The sequence below is a fragment of the Fusarium mangiferae genome, assembly GCF_900044065.1.
Source record: "Fusarium mangiferae strain MRC7560 genome assembly, contig: FMAN_scaffold016, whole genome shotgun sequence".
Taxonomy (NCBI): domain Eukaryota; kingdom Fungi; phylum Ascomycota; class Sordariomycetes; order Hypocreales; family Nectriaceae; genus Fusarium; species Fusarium mangiferae.
In genome coordinates this window covers 222,061-242,949 of record NW_024573936.1, presented here as the reverse complement: position 1 = coordinate 242,949, position 20,889 = coordinate 222,061, and the positions used below count along the sequence as shown (strand labels likewise).

At 46.7% G+C, this 20,889-nt stretch overlaps 9 protein-coding genes across 9 annotated transcripts; 6 read left to right on the top strand and 3 right to left on the bottom strand.

Annotated features, from left to right (window-relative positions):
- Positions 1–170: 170 nt before the first annotated feature.
- FMAN_10805 (uncharacterized protein) lies at positions 171–563 on the top strand (the record flags this gene model as incomplete). The annotated part of the gene is made up of 1 exon (XM_041823688.1): positions 171–563. One exon carries the CDS (start codon positions 171–173, stop codon positions 561–563), a length of 393 nt encoding a protein of 130 aa, XP_041689244.1.
- Positions 564–964: 401 nt separating this feature from the next.
- Positions 965–1,918, bottom strand: FMAN_10806 (uncharacterized protein; the record flags this gene model as incomplete). Its single annotated transcript, XM_041823687.1, has 1 exon — positions 965–1,918. One exon carries the CDS (start codon positions 1,916–1,918, stop codon positions 965–967), a length of 954 nt encoding a protein of 317 aa, XP_041689243.1.
- Positions 1,919–2,867: 949 nt separating this feature from the next.
- On the top strand, positions 2,868–5,084 carry FMAN_10807 (uncharacterized protein; the record flags this gene model as incomplete). The annotated part of the gene is made up of 1 exon (XM_041823686.1): positions 2,868–5,084. One exon carries the CDS (start codon positions 2,868–2,870, stop codon positions 5,082–5,084), a length of 2,217 nt encoding a protein of 738 aa, XP_041689242.1.
- A 1,124-nt stretch (positions 5,085–6,208) lies between these two features.
- Positions 6,209–7,369, top strand: FMAN_10808 (uncharacterized protein; the record flags this gene model as incomplete). The annotated part of the gene is made up of 5 exons (XM_041823685.1): positions 6,209–6,261; positions 6,311–6,545; positions 6,609–7,001; positions 7,067–7,234; positions 7,283–7,369. The coding sequence occupies 5 exons, from the start codon at positions 6,209–6,211 to the stop codon at positions 7,367–7,369; spliced, it is 936 nt and encodes a 311-aa protein (XP_041689241.1).
- Positions 7,370–8,457: 1,088 nt separating this feature from the next.
- On the top strand, positions 8,458–11,919 carry FMAN_10809 (uncharacterized protein; the record flags this gene model as incomplete). Its single annotated transcript, XM_041823684.1, has 2 exons — positions 8,458–9,720; positions 9,775–11,919. The coding sequence occupies 2 exons, from the start codon at positions 8,458–8,460 to the stop codon at positions 11,917–11,919; spliced, it is 3,408 nt and encodes a 1,135-aa protein (XP_041689240.1).
- A 427-nt stretch (positions 11,920–12,346) lies between these two features.
- Positions 12,347–12,801, top strand: FMAN_10810 (uncharacterized protein; the record flags this gene model as incomplete). The annotated part of the gene is made up of 4 exons (XM_041823683.1): positions 12,347–12,406; positions 12,463–12,511; positions 12,594–12,671; positions 12,725–12,801. 4 exons carry the CDS (start codon positions 12,347–12,349, stop codon positions 12,799–12,801), a joined length of 264 nt encoding a protein of 87 aa, XP_041689239.1.
- A 47-nt stretch (positions 12,802–12,848) lies between these two features.
- Positions 12,849–14,813, bottom strand: FMAN_10811 (uncharacterized protein; the record flags this gene model as incomplete). The annotated part of the gene is made up of 2 exons (XM_041823682.1): positions 12,849–13,275; positions 13,324–14,813. The coding sequence occupies 2 exons, from the start codon at positions 14,811–14,813 to the stop codon at positions 12,849–12,851; spliced, it is 1,917 nt and encodes a 638-aa protein (XP_041689238.1).
- A 734-nt stretch (positions 14,814–15,547) lies between these two features.
- FMAN_10812 (uncharacterized protein) lies at positions 15,548–17,083 on the bottom strand (the record flags this gene model as incomplete). The annotated part of the gene is made up of 2 exons (XM_041823681.1): positions 15,548–16,021; positions 16,070–17,083. 2 exons carry the CDS (start codon positions 17,081–17,083, stop codon positions 15,548–15,550), a joined length of 1,488 nt encoding a protein of 495 aa, XP_041689237.1.
- A 1,474-nt stretch (positions 17,084–18,557) lies between these two features.
- Positions 18,558–18,899, top strand: FMAN_10813 (uncharacterized protein; the record flags this gene model as incomplete). The annotated part of the gene is made up of 1 exon (XM_041823680.1): positions 18,558–18,899. One exon carries the CDS (start codon positions 18,558–18,560, stop codon positions 18,897–18,899), a length of 342 nt encoding a protein of 113 aa, XP_041689236.1.
- Between the last annotated feature and the right edge of the window lie 1,990 nt (positions 18,900–20,889).

Sequence of the window (20,889 nt, the reverse complement as noted above, 5' to 3'; positions counted from 1 at the left end):
TGGTTTCTAGATATAAAGCTGTCTGTTTTCCTGAGACCCCAATCTCATCTTGTCCATCTCACTCTTCTCACTCTTCTCACTGAACTCAGCACTCATATACCTCCATAAACGCCAGGTCAGCACCAATCTCCATCTTTCTATCGGCAATGCTAACACATCACGACTGTAGTATGCAACTCACCGCCATACTCGCCACCGCCCTCCTAGCAGCAGGACAAGCAGCTGCTGGCATTAACTGCAAGGGCAGCAGCCAGTGTGCTGGCGGAACACAGGGAGAATATACTTCCAGCTTTGTAAACTTGGCCAGGGGCCTCGACCCTAACCGCTGGTACTACAACGGGCAGCATATCATGTGTGCCCAGCATCTCTGTGCTTTCCTGCAGAACACAGGAGGAATGCCTGGCTCGAGCATCAAGACACTTATCTCGGACCTTGAAGCCCACGGCTGCAACAAATGCGGCAGTATTCCGGTCTTTTGGCCGCAGGATAACGATGAGAAGAGCCATGGTATCCTTACTATCAACTATGTCTCCAGCCCCAAGTGCAACTGGGCTATTTGTTAATACCAAGATGTATGGGTTCTTTCCATTAGTGTTTGAGGCCACTGCTAAGATCTTCAGGCCCGGTTCATGATATAGTGTAATGCAGCCTGAGGCAGTGAGAGAGAGGTATATGTTTGGGTACTGAAGCCTCGGGTTGATAATCTCATCAGGACGCAGCTCGAGGATGGCGAAAAGCTTGGATTAGGAAATGTTTCTGGCTGGGTCTGTTCGAAACCATTGACGATCCCCGGCTCAAGATGGTACCAAGATCTACATATTGGCCCTAAGCAGTAAATATGTCCTCAAAAAGTCTATATCGAAGCAGCTCTATAAGCGACTTCACTGTCTTCATATCTCTAATACAGTGTGCTTTTCTCTTATTGTCTTCCATAGCCTTCTTTTATAAGACATGAGACTCCTCTTCACTGTCCCCACGATACCAGATGCTTAGCGTTCAATAGACCATCCTTGTGCTCCACTATCCAGCCCCTGACAGTAGTAGGCTTCCTCCCTAAGATCCGCTCGACAAAACTATTTAAAGCCCAATGTTCCTCGTTAGCCTGTTCGAACTTGAAGAAATTCCATAGTCGCTCCGCCTTCTTTCCCATCCTCGGACCCCAGAACTCCATGAAACCCTCATAGCTTCCGTCAAAGGGAATCGGCTCACCCAGTTCTTCACTGAGAATTCCCGCCACTTCTTCAGAGTTCAGCCAGTCATGACCGTTGTTCATTGTGTGAAATGCACCTATGTGCTTGGCATTATCTGAAAGAAACAAACGTCCGGCGACTTCGGCAATGTCGCGCGGGTCGACAAATGGCACTCGGTGCTCTGGCCAGATGAACTTCTTGTGCAGTAGGACGGGTTGGATCTGTAACCATAAATTATCAATGAAGGAAGCCCCGGAGTTGATGTATGTAACTGGAAGTCCGCTTTCATCCAAGATACGCTTCGCAATCGGATGTTCAACAGGCAGGCTTCCTGGCCCTAGATTTGTAGGCACGCGATGGGGATTGAACTCAGGGAATATCCCGAGCAACCGGATGACATGAACAGCAGAGCCATCTTGCTTGAGAACATTTGTGAGGTTCGTCATGGCACTGGTTTCCAACATGCCACTGGATGATATGACGAAAACACCTTCAATGCCCTTTACAGCAGTGGCGAGCGAAGATGGGTCCTCGTAGTCAGCCGCGAGAACCCGGGCGTTGGGAAATTTGTGCTGTAGCATTTTCTGTTTTTCGGGGCTTCTTGCAACGAGCGAGAGTTGAATATCAGGGGCTTCTCGTGTGAGAAATTCCGCTAGCGGTTGGCCGATGTGGCCAGCAGCGCCAAAGATCAAGACGCTTTTCGGAATTGACTTCTTGATAACATCCATGTTGACGAAGTGATAATTGTTTGGACGTCGGTGTTTCTTTTAGTATATCGCAAGTGAATGAAGCCTGCTGTAATGCTATACTCGAAGTAAGAAAGAAATCTAACCAGATGATGCTTCAGAAAACACCAAACTTGAGTTTTCTTCTGCTGGAGTCACAACTAAATATTTAAGGGACGCCATCGGAAGCACCGGAGTCTGTATTTGTTTGATGCTACCGTAACAGGTTTACAAAGTCTAATTCACATCAAAATCCCACGTCGGGAGAGAACACAATTCCCGCCGTCGTCAGAGATATCTGGCTTTATTTTGGGCCGGCCGAACCGTTGACTCAATTATGGACACGGTCTTCTGGTTGAGTCTTATGGCAGAAACTAACTGAAGTTCGCACCAGGCCCTAATTAGACCCGGCAAAACGCGGCAATGCCGTGGTGATTGACAATCAGCTTTCGCCATCTATACGAAAACTCTACAAATGATGTCCGAAGGAGTTAGGTCCAAAGAGTCACCAAGATTGAAAAGAATTATGCTCTATCATCTTTATACATCCCAAGTAACAGGCTTGTATTGTATAACCAGTTCCATGGTGAATGCTTCTAGGTAGAAGCTCATATTTGGGTGCGGATGTACCGTTGTCTTTCACTGGTGTTGTCAGCCAAAAGCTTAACGTTTTAGGCAATAACCAACTACCGGCATGTCTACTTAGGTAGGTTACAGCTGGCACGGCCCAGTCGCCCTTTTACAGAAGGATCCGTGAGACGTGATGGGGCATGCAGGCGGATAGGAAAGCGGGAGCCGCTTATTTACGCTTATTATGCATATGCAGTTACCCCTCATCAAACTATATGATGACTATCGAGAGTCGCACGGCATTTAAGCACGTTGGTGTACGTAATTAGATTAGTTCTTTCTATTCTCAATATTATTTCTCTTTATCCAAGCCAGCTAGATCATGGCTACAACACCTGCAGACAGCAGTCCGTCGTGGGCGTCTACCTGTCCGACCTGCAAGGCTATCTGGCTTCAATTCGCAGATCCTGAATCTGCGCCTGAGGTCAATCTTGGAACCTGCAGAGAGGCGCTTTCGACTACGTGTCAGCACCACAAAGAACTGTTGCAGAGGTTCATTGACTATGTCCTCTCTAAAGGAGGAACTTTCGATCACAGGGTCATGGGGTTTCGAAAACCACACAAGGGCAACAGCGCAAGTCTCAATCAATCACTAAATGGCACCGGCTATCTTTGGAATTTACTGTTGGTGAAGAAGGATGACGTGCCTGGACACCCGGGCAATGGGCGTGTACTTGATACGGACTGGGCTGATGTCGAAACTATCAAAAGATGGAAGCATAAATACGTTGCATCCCATGGTGCCAGGTGCGAAAATCCTCTCAAAGTCTGGCCCACGCGCCCTGCTTGGCTAGTAGATGTGCAGAAGCAATGCATTGTCCCAGGCGTCGAACCCGTTGACTACGTGGCAATAAGTTACACATACGGAAGCCATACTCCACCCAAAATTACTTCGAACACCTTCAGAGACCTACAAAAGCCTTCCGCTCTGGCAACCCCCGAGTTCTCAGACTTTATCTCGCCTATTATCCGCCACGCCATGTGCCTAGCCTCAGCCATTGACGAACGGTACCTGTGGGCTGATGCACTTTGTGTCACTCACCACGATCCTAAGGCTGCTTCTGAGCAGTTGAGGTCAATGGGGGCCATCTACGCCAATGCAGTTGTCACCATCATTGCCACAGATGGTGACTCTGGATCGGGGATATCTGGTCTCAAGAGTATATCCAACCCCCGAGGGCTGAACCAGAGAGTCATTCCTTTCGGGGATGAGAAGCTGATTCTTCGGAACACTTCTTACCTGGATGAGATGATCTTTTTTCCAACTCGGCTCAGGAATTACTATCAGAGGGGTTGGACCTGTCAGGAATATGCAATGGCCAAGAGAAAGATTATCTTTCATAGACGCGAGGTCCACTGGGTGTGCTCATGTAGTCTCTGGCACGAAGAGCTCGCCTTGTTTACTGAGATTGATGACGAGTTGCATCCTCAGTCCAATATTGTCATAGCTGGATTCCCGGATGACTCATCTCTTTCCCGTTATTTTCACGAATACAACCAGAGGTCTTTGACCTTTGAGGAAGATGCTCTTCCAGCTCTGTCCGGTCTACTATCGGTTTTCAGTCGCTCCTTTGAAGGTGGGTTCCTTTATGGGATTCCAGAGATGTTCTTCGAGCATAGTCTCTGCTGGCGAGCATCAAGCACGGAAGGCATACAGCGTCGCATCGAATCAAGTAGACCTATCGAAAGTCGCTTTGAGTATTCTGATCTGCCTTCTTGGTCTTGGCTAGGTTGGAAAGGCTCTATCAACGACCGCGGCCAGACAGGCATTCGAGTTGGCAGCAACTACACAGGTGAAGAGGAACATGTTGAAGAAGCATTTCCTATTACTGAGTGGTACACGAGTAGGTCACCAGCTGATCCTCATAACCGAAGGCGAAGAATTCGGCCGACTTGGTTCGAGAAACGTGAGGGATATAGGGATTTCACCAAACCTCTGCCACCGGGATGGAAGCGTGTACCAGAACCCGGCAATGAGCCCCAGATTTACCCCGATGGCTGCGGCAAATATCTCTTCCAGCACGAATCTATGCTTGAGCGCTATGGGGCACCTTTGTACTGGTACTACCCTTTCCCTGTGAGCGAGATCCAGGAATCAACACCCCCTTTCATGCCAGAGCAAACCCCGTATCTATTCTGTGAGACAGTCCAAGCCAGACTGTCAGGATATCAGCAGGATTCCCATAAGCTATACTTCCTGTGGGACAATGAAGCAAAGCTCTGCGATGGATTTGGAAAGGAGATTGGAAAACTGCACCTACCTAACGAAGAAACAAGGGATCGCTTCCCAGAAAATGTGAATGGAGATGAAGCAGGGTTACAGGTTGATATAGTGGCGGTGTGTAGATTGAAAAGATGTTCCAAGACGTGGGATCGAGGGAAATGGAAGACGCGGCTACCAATATTCAGGGAGGACTTATATCTTGTGCTCTGGGTTGAGTGGAAGGACGGTGTTGCATATCGAGTTGCAAGTGGGGAAGTGATAGCATCAGAGTGGGAAAGTTTAGATCTAGAGAAGGTTTCCCTTGTCCTCGGGTAAATACTCAGTGGGGCTGAGAGATGAGTGCCTCTAGATGACGCGAGAATATCTAAATTCTGGAGGTCTCGACCAAGCATGTCAAGTTCCTTTTGCCCTAGGATTTGCTTGAAGTTATATTATATCTTTATTCAGGTCTTAAAAATATCCCTCTAGATTATTTCCCGATATCAAATATATAGTTTATAGGAACTTTAAAATATTTATTTAAACTCAAATAGAAACCAGAATGAAAATGCCAGATTTCGCCGCTTTTATGTCTATGTGCTGAGTAGAACTAAGATGTTTTCTATCTTCTCTTCTCTTTTTCCTCATAAGGGCCCGTATTAAGTATGCTGTGCGAAAGATCAACTATTGGTTGCACAGATCTGTTAAGACATCTGAAAGGGTAAACAGTCCCTTTCAATATCGACAAATAACATGCTTTGACCAAGCGCCCGATTGAGCGGGGTAGTGAGCCCCGGAGGGATCAACAGCAGGCATAAAACTCATCAATGGGGGTGGGGAAGTGCGGCTGAATTCACTTGTTATCGTAGCGCCCGTCTATTGTGGAGAGTTGAAAAGCCAATCTGACAATATTTGATCCATTCAGCAAAGATCAGCCCGCCGCGGTTGACATCCTTGAGCGGCGTTGATGGGAAGTATTCTGCCAACCCATCATAACCTAGCTTGAGAAGGAAGAGTATACGAATAACTCTTGAAATACAGCTACCAAGAAACTGCCGTTAGTGCGGCTAATAACATAGACTTTTCTTTCGGAGAATGAGCCCTGCTACAACAGGAGGAAGTGGTGCTGTATTCTTCCTGTTTGCCAGCTGGCTAACAATGCAGGCGCCTTGTGGGCTCGGTCAGACACCTGCATTGCCTGCACAATACCATTTTATAAAGACACACCGCACTTGGCACGCCAGTGGGGTTTGTTGTAAGTCAAAGGTAGTACACGTCACCTGAGAAGTCTTGACCTTTATCTTGCATTGGGCCTCACCACTCAATTTTCACACCTAAAGCAGAAGTCTTGCAGGCGGTGAACACCTTACTTCAATGATTCATCGAGGATTGTCATCGCATATTTTCTGTCGACTAACAACGAAACCCCGAAGTACAGTCAGGCCGCAGGTATCCTCATGATGGCCCAATACGGTTTACTAGAAGTGTATAATGGAGAAAACGCGCAAGCCGAGTAAGTTGACCTCTTTTCACCACGTCACTCAGCTCAAACAAAATCCTAGCATTGTCTTTTTGCATGGGTTGCGGGGGAATCGAGAAAAGACCTGGGCAAAAAATGGGGTCGTTTGGCCTAAAGATTTATTGCCCAACGATATTCCAGCATCTCGCATCTTTCTTTTTGGTTATGACACCAATATCACCAGTCCTGGCCAGTCTGGCGCCACGAAAACTGAGATCCATAGTGATGCCGAAGACGTGTGTGCAAAGCTGGCAGCAGAGCGACTAAGCACACAAACCGTTAGTAACTTCGAATGCGGTACGAGAAAGAATCCAAATGTTGACTCTTGGACATGGAAATAGGGTGATCGACCAATAATTTTCGTTGCTCACAGCCTCGGCGGTCTAGTTGCTGCCCAAATTCTGGTTCATGGAGAGCATAAACCCGAGAACTCGGCAGAAGCATCTATCGCCAAAAATATCCGTGGATTGGTATTCTTGGGAACACCATTCCGAGGATCTTCAGTCGCGAGGCCCGCTGAAGTTGTCCGCAGAGTCCTTGACCTTTTCAAGGTTGACACACAGCAGCAAACTCTGAAGCTTCTTGGTGTTGACTCTGAGCGCTTAGATGAACTCACGAGAGCATTTCCACAGGTTCTGAATAAGCGCAGATTCTCTACAGATATCGACCATAGGATCGAAGCTTTTTTCTTCTATGAAACTCTGAAAACAAGATGGGGCATAGGATCGGTCCAGGTATGATACCTCTTCTTGAACTCTGGTCCCAGCTAGTAGACAGATACTAAGATTGACGCGTTTAGATCGTCGAAGCTGAGTCCGCTCAACTTCATGGATGTGGCGATGCCGTGCCTATTCGTGCTGACCATATTGGTATCTGCAAGTTCGAGACAAAGGACGCTGACGGCTACGCTACTGTTGTGGCAGCAATTCGGAAAGCCATGATACCACCAGGCGCCTCACCAACACGGGTGAGCCTTTTGTAAACTACGTGGTACGGATACTAATAACCATTGTAGGGTGGCCGGATTATCAATATACTTGGGAAGGCTGTAAATGTTGCCAACGACAGCATCAGTATTGGGAGTCAAGTGAACCACCTCTAGTGGCATAGTCTTTAACCATTTATGGACATACTCTAGTATTTTGATAAGCAAGTCAGATTCTCTAGATCATAACATCTGTCTAGACGCAAACCTGTTTAATTTATTTAATAATTGGGATTTTATGAGTCTCGTTGAGATGTGAGAAAAGGACAAACACAATTTGAAACATCGTCAGCAGTCAAAAGGCTCCTAAAGGTCCTTTTTTGGGGCAAATTGACTCGGGACGGGCCTATGAGACTGCTGTTCATTTCTAACAGTGGCTAGGATGGTGTGGGAAAAAATACAAAGGAGCGCGAATCGATGCCTAAGTACTTATTCAAGCCGCCATGGTATTTTCTTTCTTTCTTTTTTTTTTCGCCCAAAGAAAAAGATGTGACAGCCGTTAGCGCCGTGGCGTACACAATGATGGCTAGGATGAGGATGACGAGTGTTGGTTGGCCAACGCCCCCTCCATTACGCTCAATCATGCATGCAGCAGCAAAATCAACCAGGGAAAGGCAGGGTGGTTGAAATTAAGGCGGTGTGTGATGTGACGTGGTCAGAAGTGTAGGACTTTTGAGCGTTGGCCCTAGGGTTAGGTGGGTTGGATGTCATTGAAACTTGACAAGAGGTTGGTACGCTTGAAGCTTTCCTACTGCATACTCATTCTCTCTGATACTTGCAGGCTCAATTTTCTTTTCAAGTACAATATTCGGTCTTGACAATGAACGGCATGCACATAGGGAAAGCTGCAAATGCCGGTCACATTGAAATCGATAAACAGACTAACTATATCTACGAGACAGATGTGAGTGGGTTCTGGACACGCGGTCTCCTGTAGATACATCTGCGAGCGATATCTGATAGCGACTCAGGTAGAGAAGGACTCATGCCTCAGAGATCTTTATATCACCAACCCTCAAGCCGATAAAAAACGCATTGAACGCGAAAAGGGCGGCCTGCTTAAAGACTGTTACAGCTGGATTTTATACAATGATAACTTTTTGCAATGGCGCGACGATCCAGAACAACATTTGCTCTGGGTCAGAGGCGACCCTGGCAAAGGCAAGACGATGCTTCTAGCCGGGCTTATCACAGAGCTAGAAAAAATGTCAGATGACGGTATCTTTTACTTCTTCTGCCAAGCCGAACGGCCTTCCCATCGAACTGCATCAAACGTGCTTCGCGGGGTTATATGGCTTTTCGTTAGCAAGCGACCGGGTTTGAAGTCCTATATTCGCAAGGAATACGATCAAGCTGGTTCAAATATCTTCACCGATCATAACGCTTGGTATGCATTATCAGGGATCCTTTCCGCTATCCTCGAAGATGAGACATCTGCGGATTGTGTCATCATTATTGATGCTTTGGATGAGTGCACCGAGGGTCGCGAAAAACTTATTGGCTATATCAGCCAGTGTTCAATGTCCTATAGGGCCAAATGGGTCATATCCAGCCGCAATTGGGATGAGATAAAATCGCAGCTTGATGCAGCGCCAAGTCAAGTTCGATTACATCTGGAACTCAGCCATGATTCAATCTCACATGCTGTCCTCAGATTCGTTGATACCAAGATCGACGGGCTCAATTCAACATACGACCAGCCTAGCCGAGAGCTTATCCGCAAACATCTGCTCAATAAGGCGAAGGACACATTTCTTTGGCTTGCTTTGGTTTGTCAAGAACTGGAAAATTCCACTGTTAAGCGCCGCCACATTTCCAGCATCTTAGAGTGCTTCCCCCCTGGACTGAACGAGCTATACAAAAGGATGATTAGCCACATCAACATTAGAGACTTTGATTGGTGCAAAGCCATCCTTAACGTGGTAGCTGTTGCTCTAAGGCCTCTTAGTCTACAAGAGCTAGCCGCAGCTGACGAAACTCTGACTCAGTGGATCGAAGATAAGGAAACCCTATCAAGCCTTGTCACATCTTGTGGCTCCCTCCTAACAATACGAGGCGATACAGTCTACACTGTCCATCAGTCAGTCAACGATTTCTTACATAAGGCACCCCAGATCTTGCCATCAGGTGTAGGATACCAACATTACTCTATCTTCCTCAGTAGCATGAATGTCATGCGTGAGAGGCTCCATCGAAATCTCTGCAAACTCAAAGACAGTTGCGTTTTGATCGATGAGATAGATATTTTGGAAGATTCCTCTCTGACGATTGTTGCATATGCCTGTGTCTATTGGGTTGATCACTTCTGTGCATGGCTTCTGATTGATAACCGACATCAAAGAAACTTATGTTATGCGACAATCACCTCTTTCTTTAAGAAGAAATATCTTTACTGGCTTGAGGCTATGAGCCTGTTGGGATGTACCTCAGAGGCAATCAAGGCAATGCAGAAACTTGATAAAGCGTTGGTAGGTAGCCAAGGGGAATGAAAAGAATCTAATTGACCTTTAACCCTGTTTTAGAATGGTAGAGTACCTGATGAGCTGAAGCTTCTGGTCAATGACGCTGTACGTTTCGGTTCTAAGCACAGAGCCATAATGGATGCTGCACCACTTCAGCTCTATGGCTCAGCTCTGATATTCACGCCCCAACTCAGCAAGATCAAAGGATCCTTTAATCAAGAAATCAGCCAATCTATAGGTGTATTATCCCCCAACTTCCAACATTGGGACGCCTGCCTCCAGACTATTCCGGGAATAGCAAGTCCTGACAACGGCTCATTCACATGCAAATTTTCGCCTGATGGTCGACAAATTGCCACGATTAGCAGCAATGAAGACAGTTTGCTATTGATTGATGCGTCTACTGGTGGACTTATTAGGTCAATTAAACCTTCTGAAGCTCATCTGTTTGCATTTACATTCCATCCCAGCGGACATTCACTAGTCACATTTTCTGGCTACATAGAAGACGAACAAAAACTCACTGTCTTCCATCTTCCTAACGGGGAAGAAAGTGCATCTTTTGCCGTTTATGGCCAGCCATTCTGTCCATCCTTCTCTCTTGACGGAGAATTCATTGCATTTGCATCCGACCTCCAAAATGTCGAAATTTGGAATGTGGCGAGCCAAACAAAAGTGGATGGCTGCCACGCGGTTACAGTACGAGGTATCCAATATATTTCCTGGATTAGTATTCATTCACATCCACGGGCTCTCTTAATTGTCGGCCGAATGGGTATTTCTATTTGGGGTCTTGATAAGAAACATCAAATGTCGAAACTAATGTCCTTGACGGGCATAACATTTCCTAACGCTGCCGCGGTTAGCCATGATCGGACATGCTGTGCTGTAGTGCATGAATGGAAGGAGGTCGTATTGTACTCTTGGGGTTCATGCATAACCTTGCATAAGATTGTGCAATTTGACCGAATGAAGCGCATAGATGGTGTGTCATGGGTGGCCGATGACCGTTTGATAGCCCTTTGTGGTGTTTTCGGCATCGAAATATGGGATTTAGGAACTAAAGGACTGGTAGCGCAGGTACGAGGCGATCATGTCAGTACAATATTCTATGGAAGACATGGCCGGCTTGCTTCGCTCGGGTTTGAAAACGGCACTCTCAAGGTATGGAGCCTGGACTCGATCTTAACACATTCAGAGCCTTTCACCCAACAATCGGTCGGCATAGTCGAGCCATTTATCACATCGCCAAGTGGTAAGGTCGCTATATTCGATGGAATGCTCAACACGTTGAGCATAGCAGTAGATTGCAGCCTTCACCATCTCCCACAGACACTTCAAAATTCGACACCTGGGTCATATTCCATAAGTAGATCACTAGCATTCAGTCACGAAGACTCCTTTGCTATGGCCACCAACGGTGGTTTTATTGATGTTTTTAACTTCGACCACGATACGGGCCTTTACTACTGCGAGCGGCGGATTGAAGAGCCTTTGATTCAAGGGCTCGATGGGATGCCCCATGTGACCATACAGTTCTGGGGACAAGGCCTGATTATAGGCTATGGTCCTTCTATGAATTTCTGGGACCTCAAGACAGGCAAACTTCTGCAGAGGTTATCTATCCCAGATCGGTGGAGATACTGTACATCCACTATTGCAGCCGACGGTCGAGTCGCTTGGGTTGAAGAATGTTTTGAGGTAGTGATATGGGACGTCATGCGTGATAAGGAAATCCAGCGTTTTGAAGCACACATTCAATCACGCGATTGTCGTGAAATTCTGGATATTTCTCTAGATTCTAGTGGTGTTCTTGCGATATATGTCCAGGTAACCGGCCAGGAATATATAGCCATTGGAAATACGAATGGTACCTGGATTGGGAAGTACTCTCTATTTGGCAACGTTCCAACTTTGAGCTTTTTAACCCCCACACTACTCGACACAGGTTTTGGTGTCCTCAAATACGACATGCCAACTGTGACTGCAGAGGATCACTGGGACCCGCGTTACCTCAGGCTATTCTTCTCAAAGTCCGAGGCCTGGCTTATGAAAGGTTCTAGGAGGATACTGTGGATTCCTCGCCAGGATGTTGATCCCGAACGGTTCTCCATTCAGACAGACTTGGGGACAGGAAAATCGACGGTTACACTAGTGCATGACGGGTGTGTGTTTATACTGAGTATCAAGATAGATTCTATATAGTATTTTTCCAATTAATATAGCTTGGTTCATAATATTCGCTCAGCCCGGGCTCCGCCCTTCACCATGCGTGGGAACTTGGTTCACATCTCCATCACACGTAAAAGGGAAAGAATGTCTCATTTTGGCAGCTGAGTTCCAGGATTCCAGTTAATAAGCTCGTATCTTCATCCAATGATCTTGCTACAAGAATACCAGCGCCGATCGCATACAGTTGACGCTTAGCTCTCGACCTCACCATTGGGCCATGCCATCTTTCAGCTGCGGTGCAAGCGCAAATGCTGCAGTAGTGTCTCGCTGATCCCCCCCGCCACTGACGTGATCCCAAAAATGCATCACTTTATAAGACGACTGTTTCGCCATTCCTAAAATTTCATTCCATCTCATCTTAGACTATACTCAATCCCTCAATTCTCTCATCGACACAACTATGGCCGCCACTGTTGAGATCAACGACGCAGTATTCTGCCAACAGCATCTCGCAGAAATCGTCAGTACACTCTCCCTCCTCAAAGCCCATCAAAACATCTAACATCGTCTCCGTAGTGCGATGACTGCAACGCCGATTTGCGCGAAGAGAACGACGCTTTCTACGGTGTACGTTGCCATTATCTCTCTCCCTAAACCAAAACCCGTTTATTTACAACCCTTACTCGCGATGTAGTTTGACACTATAGACCGCGATGCAATCGAAACTCCAGATGCCTCCGTCAACAACGATGGCGTTTATGTCTGCAATAAACATCACAGCGGGAGTAAGTCGCGGCTGTTACATATTGAAAAACATAATTCTGACTGGAACATGTAGCGTGCAGTCAGTGTTTTGGTTGGAAGAAGCAGATCACACGAGCGAGGATGGCGGCCAAAAAGGCTGGCAGGGATTAATAGCCACGGGAACAACAATTCAGTTATTAGCTATTCGCGCCGTCAATCTACCGCCTCGATCTGAACTCAAGTCTCCTTCTGAAAGAAACCAACTTGGGGACTATCTCACTTGCAAGCCTCCAGTTCAGATTCTCTTGATAAGATGAGAACTTGAGCACTGATGTAACCCTGATGCCGCGGTAAATACCCTCAGAATCATGCATCGCCATCGGCCAGAGATTCTCAAGGAATGCGCTTTGCATGACCAGCAGGGCGCCAAGCTCATCCCAAAGAAGACTGCCTAGTATGCGTAAAGTTCCTTTGTAGCCTGGTGACTCCACGTTCTCTTCCTTTGTTGGTTTGTAGTTTGCATCAACGGCGAGGACGAATTTCTCTTTTCCGGGTTCTGGTTCGAGATATGATTTCATGGTTGCTTCATCGATGACGAGGAATACCCTGTCGTGTACTGACTGATCCGAAAGGGTTTCGAAATGCCTGCACAATTGTTAGCATTTTCCACTGTCTCCGCATCATTGAACTTACTTCCTGGCAGCTTCGATATCGTCATCCGCAATATCCTCTTCTTTGCCATCAATCCAATGGATCTTACACGCCTTGCGTATATCATTAATTCCAATCATCCCTCGTCCCCAATCAGAAATATCCGCCTCGAACTTGACCTTGAACAAATCCCATTTCTCAGGACTATACTCATGACAAAGCCTATACGCCACAAAACCCAAATGTTTATTCGACCTTCGTCGCGCATACTCAATCCACGGCACAAAGTCTGGATGATTCGGGAGCCCGCGTAGTTCTTCCCTGGCCATAGATTGCGCATCAATCTGACTAATCGCCGATATGACCATACACGCTGGGTCAGTCACACCAACGGAGTTTCGAAGCATTCTAAAGTCCTCATGCTGGACATGGCTGTACATTTCCTTCCGGTCAAGATATCTAACACGTTTGGTGTAGTCAGACGCTCGCCATGACAGATTCGCAGACCAGCTGATCGTTTCTGTGCGAAACCCACCGCCATGAGCTTCTGTAAGGCAATCGTCCTCTTTCACTGGGAGACTATCGCCTTTGTACCCATCCGTAGGCATCATTATGGTGTAATCAGCCTGAGAGGTGTTTTCGGCAAGGTCGTGCAGCTTGTTTGTCAATTCCCATTGCTTATCGCTGTAATGATCTGGATGATCGGGCTGGTGTAGCGCGAGCTCTTGCACGATTGACTCTCGTATGCGATCGATGTGCTCGATTATCCAGTGGTGCGCATTCTCACAGATAGAGTCATATTGGGCTTTGATGAACTCATACCAGAGACCAGTGACTGATACGTGCTGATAAACACCGTCTTCTGCTTCGGCTTTTCGCTTGGCGTTGACCGCCTGCTCAAACACACTAATATGTTCCCAGATCAGGTTATAAGTCTTTCGCAGAGCCGCCTTGGTGCGCTTGGTGTTTAGGTAGATAAAGACATTGATAACCGCAACGAAGTAACGACAAGCCTCGGGGAATCTGTCGGGATGATCCAACCCCAGCTCTTGCCATCGTCTCTCAGATATAGGTGGTATCCCTTCCCAAAGTCTGGACTTCATAGCGTGAAGTTCTTTTGCAATTGGCCAAAGTCTTGAACTGTCTTCATACGAGCCAATTCGAATCCCAATCCATTCCCCGGTCGATCTTATTTGTCGATTATGTGGAGCAGGCGCCCATTCCGAGGATGGCCTAGTTAAGTTCTTGACCTCTTCGACCGTAAGCAAAGGACGAGATGTTTTACGATCCCCAGGAAGTTCGCCATTCATGAGAAACTCAAAGAAGTGAGGAATTGTCTGAGGTTCCATGATTCGATCCGTGATCCACAATTGATGCTTCTTCCCAGGTTGTGGACCAAAGACTAAATGGCTGATGTCTGTAGGGCTGTTTTTCCGCTTGATCCGCGCTTGACGGAGATGGGGCGTGGCTGCTGTCCCGTTCTGGGTCAGAGCCATGTCTAGCTGCAGCATCCGGTCGCTGAGGTCCGACATTGTTGCGATAATATGCTTTTCTAGGGACAATTGGTGAGGAAATGGATGAGGTGATGATAGAAAAGGGGAAGACTTTTTACGGTAAGTCGAGTGTTGGTTCGCTGGCGTTAAAACCGGCCCCGTTATTTCGGGCACAGTTAGGCAGAAGGTGGGCAAATCATACGGTGAGATGACTGTTGGGCCAATCATATTGACCAATTCGGAGGGGAACTAACTCAAACCGCGTTAGAGCTGTAACAACCAACAGTCAACCAAGACTGTTGGTTCTACCAATGTTGTTGTCGTCGTTACGGAGTGATGTTTATTTATGCCTCAACTGAGAAGGGGACGTTGAAAGGTAATTTGGATCATATGTCAAGCATTCAATTTGGTCAATTTGAAAGAGCCTTTCAGTCACACTTTGTTAGTCCGTTGGAACTAATGTCCAACCATGGAGGTCACTTACCGGGAGCCCCAGTGCTACGGAGCTGCGAAAGTACACGCCACTGAAAAATATCATGCGTTGAATAGAAAGGTAGGGAAACTGTATAAAGGGAAGTAACATACTATATGAGTAGCTCGAGTAACTTAGGTTGGCCGAATTATGTAAAGGTTGATTTAAGAAACAAATAAATATAGAAGCTACCCGGGACCTGGCTTGAGGAAAAACAAATCTATAATATTAAACTAATAAAACACGCTAAAGAACAAGTCTATATGTAGCGATAAAAGTACAACTCTTTATATGGATTTTTTTAAGCCTTGGGCTTAATTGACTGAGGATTGCGGAAGATGTTCTTTGGGTCGTATTTCGCCTTGATGGACTCCAACTTGGCGAGGTTGCTTCCCCAGTACATCTCGGTAGCTCTGTCTCCTTTGAGCTGCGAATCAGGGTAATTGACATACATGCCCCAAGTACCCGCCTTCAGGGTATTGGAGATGCTCTGTCGCAGACCCTTGATCAGGTTGAAGCCATCAGAGGGATACTTCTGATTCTGAGCAACGCTGTCGTAGAATTGGAAGAGAAGAAGCGCGTCGCGATGAACGTAAGCAGTGTCGGTGGACTTGTGCTTGGAGATGGCGGAGTTTTTGCCGCCAGAGATGTCCATCTGCAACCACCACGAGTGACTGCTGCTCTGGCCAGTGGTGGAGATGTAGTCGACGAAGGACTTGAATTGAGCGAGAGTGAGTTCAGGCGCTTGCAGACTGCTAGCATAGAAGTTGTCGTGCTGCAAATTGTTAGCGAATAATCACCATTATGGGAGAGATAGACTTACAGCATCGTATGAAGCGCTGGTAGGGTTGATGTTGACATTTGCACCAGCAAAGTGAGTAACAAGCTGAATCCAATCCACAGTCGTCGCACTAACTTGCACATTGAACTTGCTAAGCAGCGGCTGAAGAGCCTTCTTAAGGTCAGCCTCCGTACCGACAAAAGTACCATCAACACTGTATCCATTCTTGGAGATGGCCATCTGCATAGTGATTTCCGCAGGCATAGTCTTTCCAAACTCCTGAAAGTCCAGGAGATTCTGAGGAGCAGTTTGTTGGTTCCAGTTCAATCCACCAATATCGAAATATGTGATTTGTTCTGGTGCAGCGAAGGTGTCGAACTCGAGTTCAGCGACGACGCCGAATGAAGCACCGGCGCCGCGAATGGCCCAGAATAGATCCGAGTTCTCGGTCTTGGAGCAGTGGACCACTTTTCCGGTGGGGAGAACTACAGTAGCGCCCTTCATCAAGTCCAGCGTGAGTCCGTACTTGCGCGCGACCATTCCGTAACCGCCGTGCAGGGCGTGACCACCGATACCGACACCAGGACAAGTTCCATGAGAAAGAGCACGCTTTCCTTGGTTCCAGAGCTCAGTGGCGACATGGCCAAGTCGTGCGCCAGGCTGAATCTTGGCAGTGCCATCCTTGGCTAGTTTGACGCTGTATAAACGGTCTAGCTCAATCATGAGATGGCCATCTTCTCCGCCGAAACCGAGGGATGTATAACTGTGGCCACCGCTCTTGGCATTAACTGCGACGCCATGTTTTGAGCCGCAAACGACAGCGGCGGAGATTTGAGCTACGGTCGTGGGGACTGCGATGGCGACGGGTTCGAACTGAAGGCGAAGATTGTAAGCGGTGCCGTCTTCGGTCCATGTTTGCGTGCCCTTGGTGTCGACTGGGACTTTTGCTTGGACAAGACAGCTATTCACAGCCTCTCGTTTCGTCGGCACAGCTAATGATTGTGCAGCATTGGCAACGAGGCCAATGACCAAACACTGAAGTGTATTGAGATGCATTGTGAATGATTGTGAGGAATGGAAGGGTGATGGAAGGATGAATGGAATGAGGTGAAACAAAGCGGATGGAGCGGACATTAAATGTTATTAAATGCATCAACTGCCGTGGCCACCCTCGCACTCGCATGATCCACAGATCGACGCGTTACGAACTGATATTCAAGCCCAATACGACATGAGCTAAAGTAAAAACTACGTTGCGGATCTACCATCAGTGGCCCTCGCTGTCCCCGGGCGCAGAATAGACATTACACGATCCCTGCATCGCTACCATATGTGAAATTACGAACTCTAACCCGCTAAAGCAATAATGCGCTGTCTTCCCGCGACACTAACTGCCGCTTGGTACTAACTAAGAACATGAGCTGCAGAGGAAACTTTGATCGAGAATGCAACGTTGATGGAAAGAGTCCCAACCAAAGATTGAGCTAGTGGCGCTCATTCTCGTGATTCTAAGCCTCAAAGTGCCGATCTACCGGGTAGCATACGAAGTGGACTCGCTATAATTAGCAACTGGCAAATCACGGACCTCACTAAGCGTGGACCATGATGTCACGGCTTGACTAGCTTGAAGCTAGAGGTGCCCTTTATGGAAACCTTTATGGGGTTGGAATGATGGCTGCTGATAGTGCGAAAGGGATTGCCGATTCTGGAGCGGGCTTTTCGGGTAACACGAGGTTTCCGATGCACTAATACAAATTGGGGCTGCGTTTGCTAATGACGTTAACTTGAGCATCGACACTACCTGGTCGTTGTTAATGCGATGTAGAATTATCGGCTCAAGGATTGATGTATTATCTCAGCAAAGCTCCGTCTTCGCGAGGGTCAGAGTGTTGGTGCATTTGGGAGACTTTTTGCTGCATGCCCGTGAAATGGATGCTCAAAAATAAGGTGAATCACATGATGGGATTTCCGAGCGACGAACTGATACGCTGACCAGAAATTATCCCTCATTCAAGATCAGAGTCAGAGTTCTGCATGAAGAGTCAGGGACTCTGAAAAATGGTCAAAGCGAGCAACGCGACAATACATCAGTTACAAACCGTCCTGCGTCACTGATCGTGGTAATGATGGTGAAACATCTTTCCGCTACCCGAGGAGTCTGTGAGCCATTCACGATAGTTACAAGTTTCGAGTTGCTTGTTCATGACAGTCAACAGCATTGAATGGATCGTAAATCCAGTCATGTTCACTCTCCGAAGACTCAACATGACTCTGAATCTGAGTTTCCTGATGCTGTTGAATAGAAAGTCACAGCAAAAGTCACGTTCGAGTCGGTCATATGAATCAGTGAAATGCAAGTCAAGCAGACTATAATAACTGGTGTAGGTACGCTCTACAAACTGAACTACGAGCAATCACACAAACAACCATACAACAGTCATACAAACAACCCTCCCAACTCTTCTATGAAGCATCCCCGAAACAAACAAATTCAACAAACCGCAACACTTGCTAGTACAACCATCCCAACATGCCGCGCAACAAGGATTTCAAAAATAAGAGAGAGATCGAAACAGAGATCCGCACCACCAAAACCAGTCTAGAAACGGTAACAAAGTTGAGGGAAAGTGAGGATTGGGTAGCTATAGACGAATACTGGTTCAAGCTGGCTGCCGGGGGCATAGTGACCTCAAGTCCTGCGCAATACAACAATGCCGAGAAGGCCATGGCTCAACAGCAATCTTACGAACACGAGAATAACGAAGAGCGCGCATTGAAAGACAAAGAGAGACTCCAGAGGGAAGAGAAGAAGCTGGAGAAGAGGTTGGAGGAGCTTGAAGACTTCAACAAGCAGTGGACAGGTCCAGACTAGGCAACGGAACGCATCAAGGCCAATTCCCTTGCGGTATCATATACGGTATCGCTACGAGAGGTTAGGTTTCAGGATACTAAAAATGGCATAGACTTCACATCAAGACTATTGCATGCACCGACCCCACGCCTTTTGTAGGAGAAGCAATGAGGTATATTTGCCCATTGTTCAATGTCATGCAAAGATGATCTAATGAAGTAGTTATATATTTGAGTCTTGTTAGTGCTTCAAAGCACATGAGGAAAGTTTAAGTTACCAGAGAGGTATTGAGTTAATTGGAACTGCTCATGCGTAGAATTGATCATAGGCTGTAGTAAACGAACTCGGTGAACTGTGACGATTGATATGTGAATACTTGCTGAGGTCTGTCTGCGGATTTAAGCTCCCAGCCACAAGTATCGACTGCAAATAACACATCTGGATAGTGAATACTTGCTATTGAGAAGTGTTATTTGCCGCTGAGACTTGTGGCTGAGAGCTTGAATCAAGAAGGAGAACATAGCTATATAAATATTTTCACGACAGCTTTTGGGAAACAGGACATCTGATTTATTGTTTTCATCTGATAGCACTCACCACACGCATTAAACCCGACACTACACTTGATCATAGTAGCGGTTGAGTGTAGTGTCTCTTTCGTCGTACAGTGGCTACGAAACGATGTCACATAGTGGTTGTGTAACAAGAAAAGTGTGCAACTCAGTAGATCGTGATACAATGTCTAATTTGTAACCTAGATATGCGATCAGTTATCGGTGCTTGTGGCTGAGAGCTATATTAGCACAAAGGACTTAGGGTGTAGCAGTAGGTTCACTGATGCTATCTGGGGTACCATGACACCAGTGATGAATCCTTGGATTGTGTTCGCACAAGCTATATCTGATTATATCAAACAGTCAGTGAAATGCCACACCAGCAAGCTATAAAAAAGGCCCGAGCTGGGCATTTAAACGATCTCCTGTAAAGAAACCCTACCAAAGAACTAAAACACTTCAACTACTTGACAATATATCCACAACATCATGGCGGCTACAAAGACAGATATCGCGTTAGAGCTTGTTCGCACGAGAAGCGACATTTCCTCCACCGAGAAGGAAATAAACGATATAAAATGGGCAATAATTCAGGTGCAGACAAAACAGTCCGCTGCACAGGCGATAGTAACTGGAAACTATCCGCATGATCGGATCGTCGTAGCTCAACAGCAAGTTGCGGAATTTATTAATAAGGAGAACGAACTGTACCGTCAGCAAAACAGAAGCAGGTCGGAATTACAGAGACTGAAAGCAAAAGAGACAAGGCTTCAGCATCAACTACAAGCGTAAGAGGCCATTGATGATGGTTGAGGGCCTTCGCTATAGTATAGGATCTGCTACTCCTTAGGAAGGCGGAGCGTTGAGAGAAGATAGGCAATACAGAACTTGAGTTTACCACATTGACATTAATACTTCCTTCTCGATAAATGAATGAAGGAACAAGGGACAGGAAGCGCGACCTCATGAAGCCAAGTAGTGGAAATTGTGTAGTTGGCTGGCATACTTCCCGAACTGATTTGATAGGAGTGTTATTTCGAGTTGATAGACCCATAGCTGATGGCTCACCTCACGCATCTCACATATCGCTAGGTAGTAAAAACGGCATGAGTGACTTGATTATCGCCCGGGACTTATGAATCCGTAAACAAACATCAGGTAAAGATGGCCGCTCTCAACATCACATACAGCCAGTATGAGCCATTATTTGTAGCGGCTTGTAGTTAAGAGCATATATCAGCACTAAGAACTAAGTGCATAGCTGTAGTTTCACAGCTCCTGCTCAGGGTATACTATGACACAACAATTGATCAGTAGTAGATAGTGTTTATGAAAGCAACATCTTTCTGATGTACTAGTCAGTGAAATACCAGGCCAGAATGGTATAAAAGGCGCCCTAACACGGGTTCTTAGAGTATCTCCTGTAAAGCAAACTACGTTAGCTAAAGAACTATAAA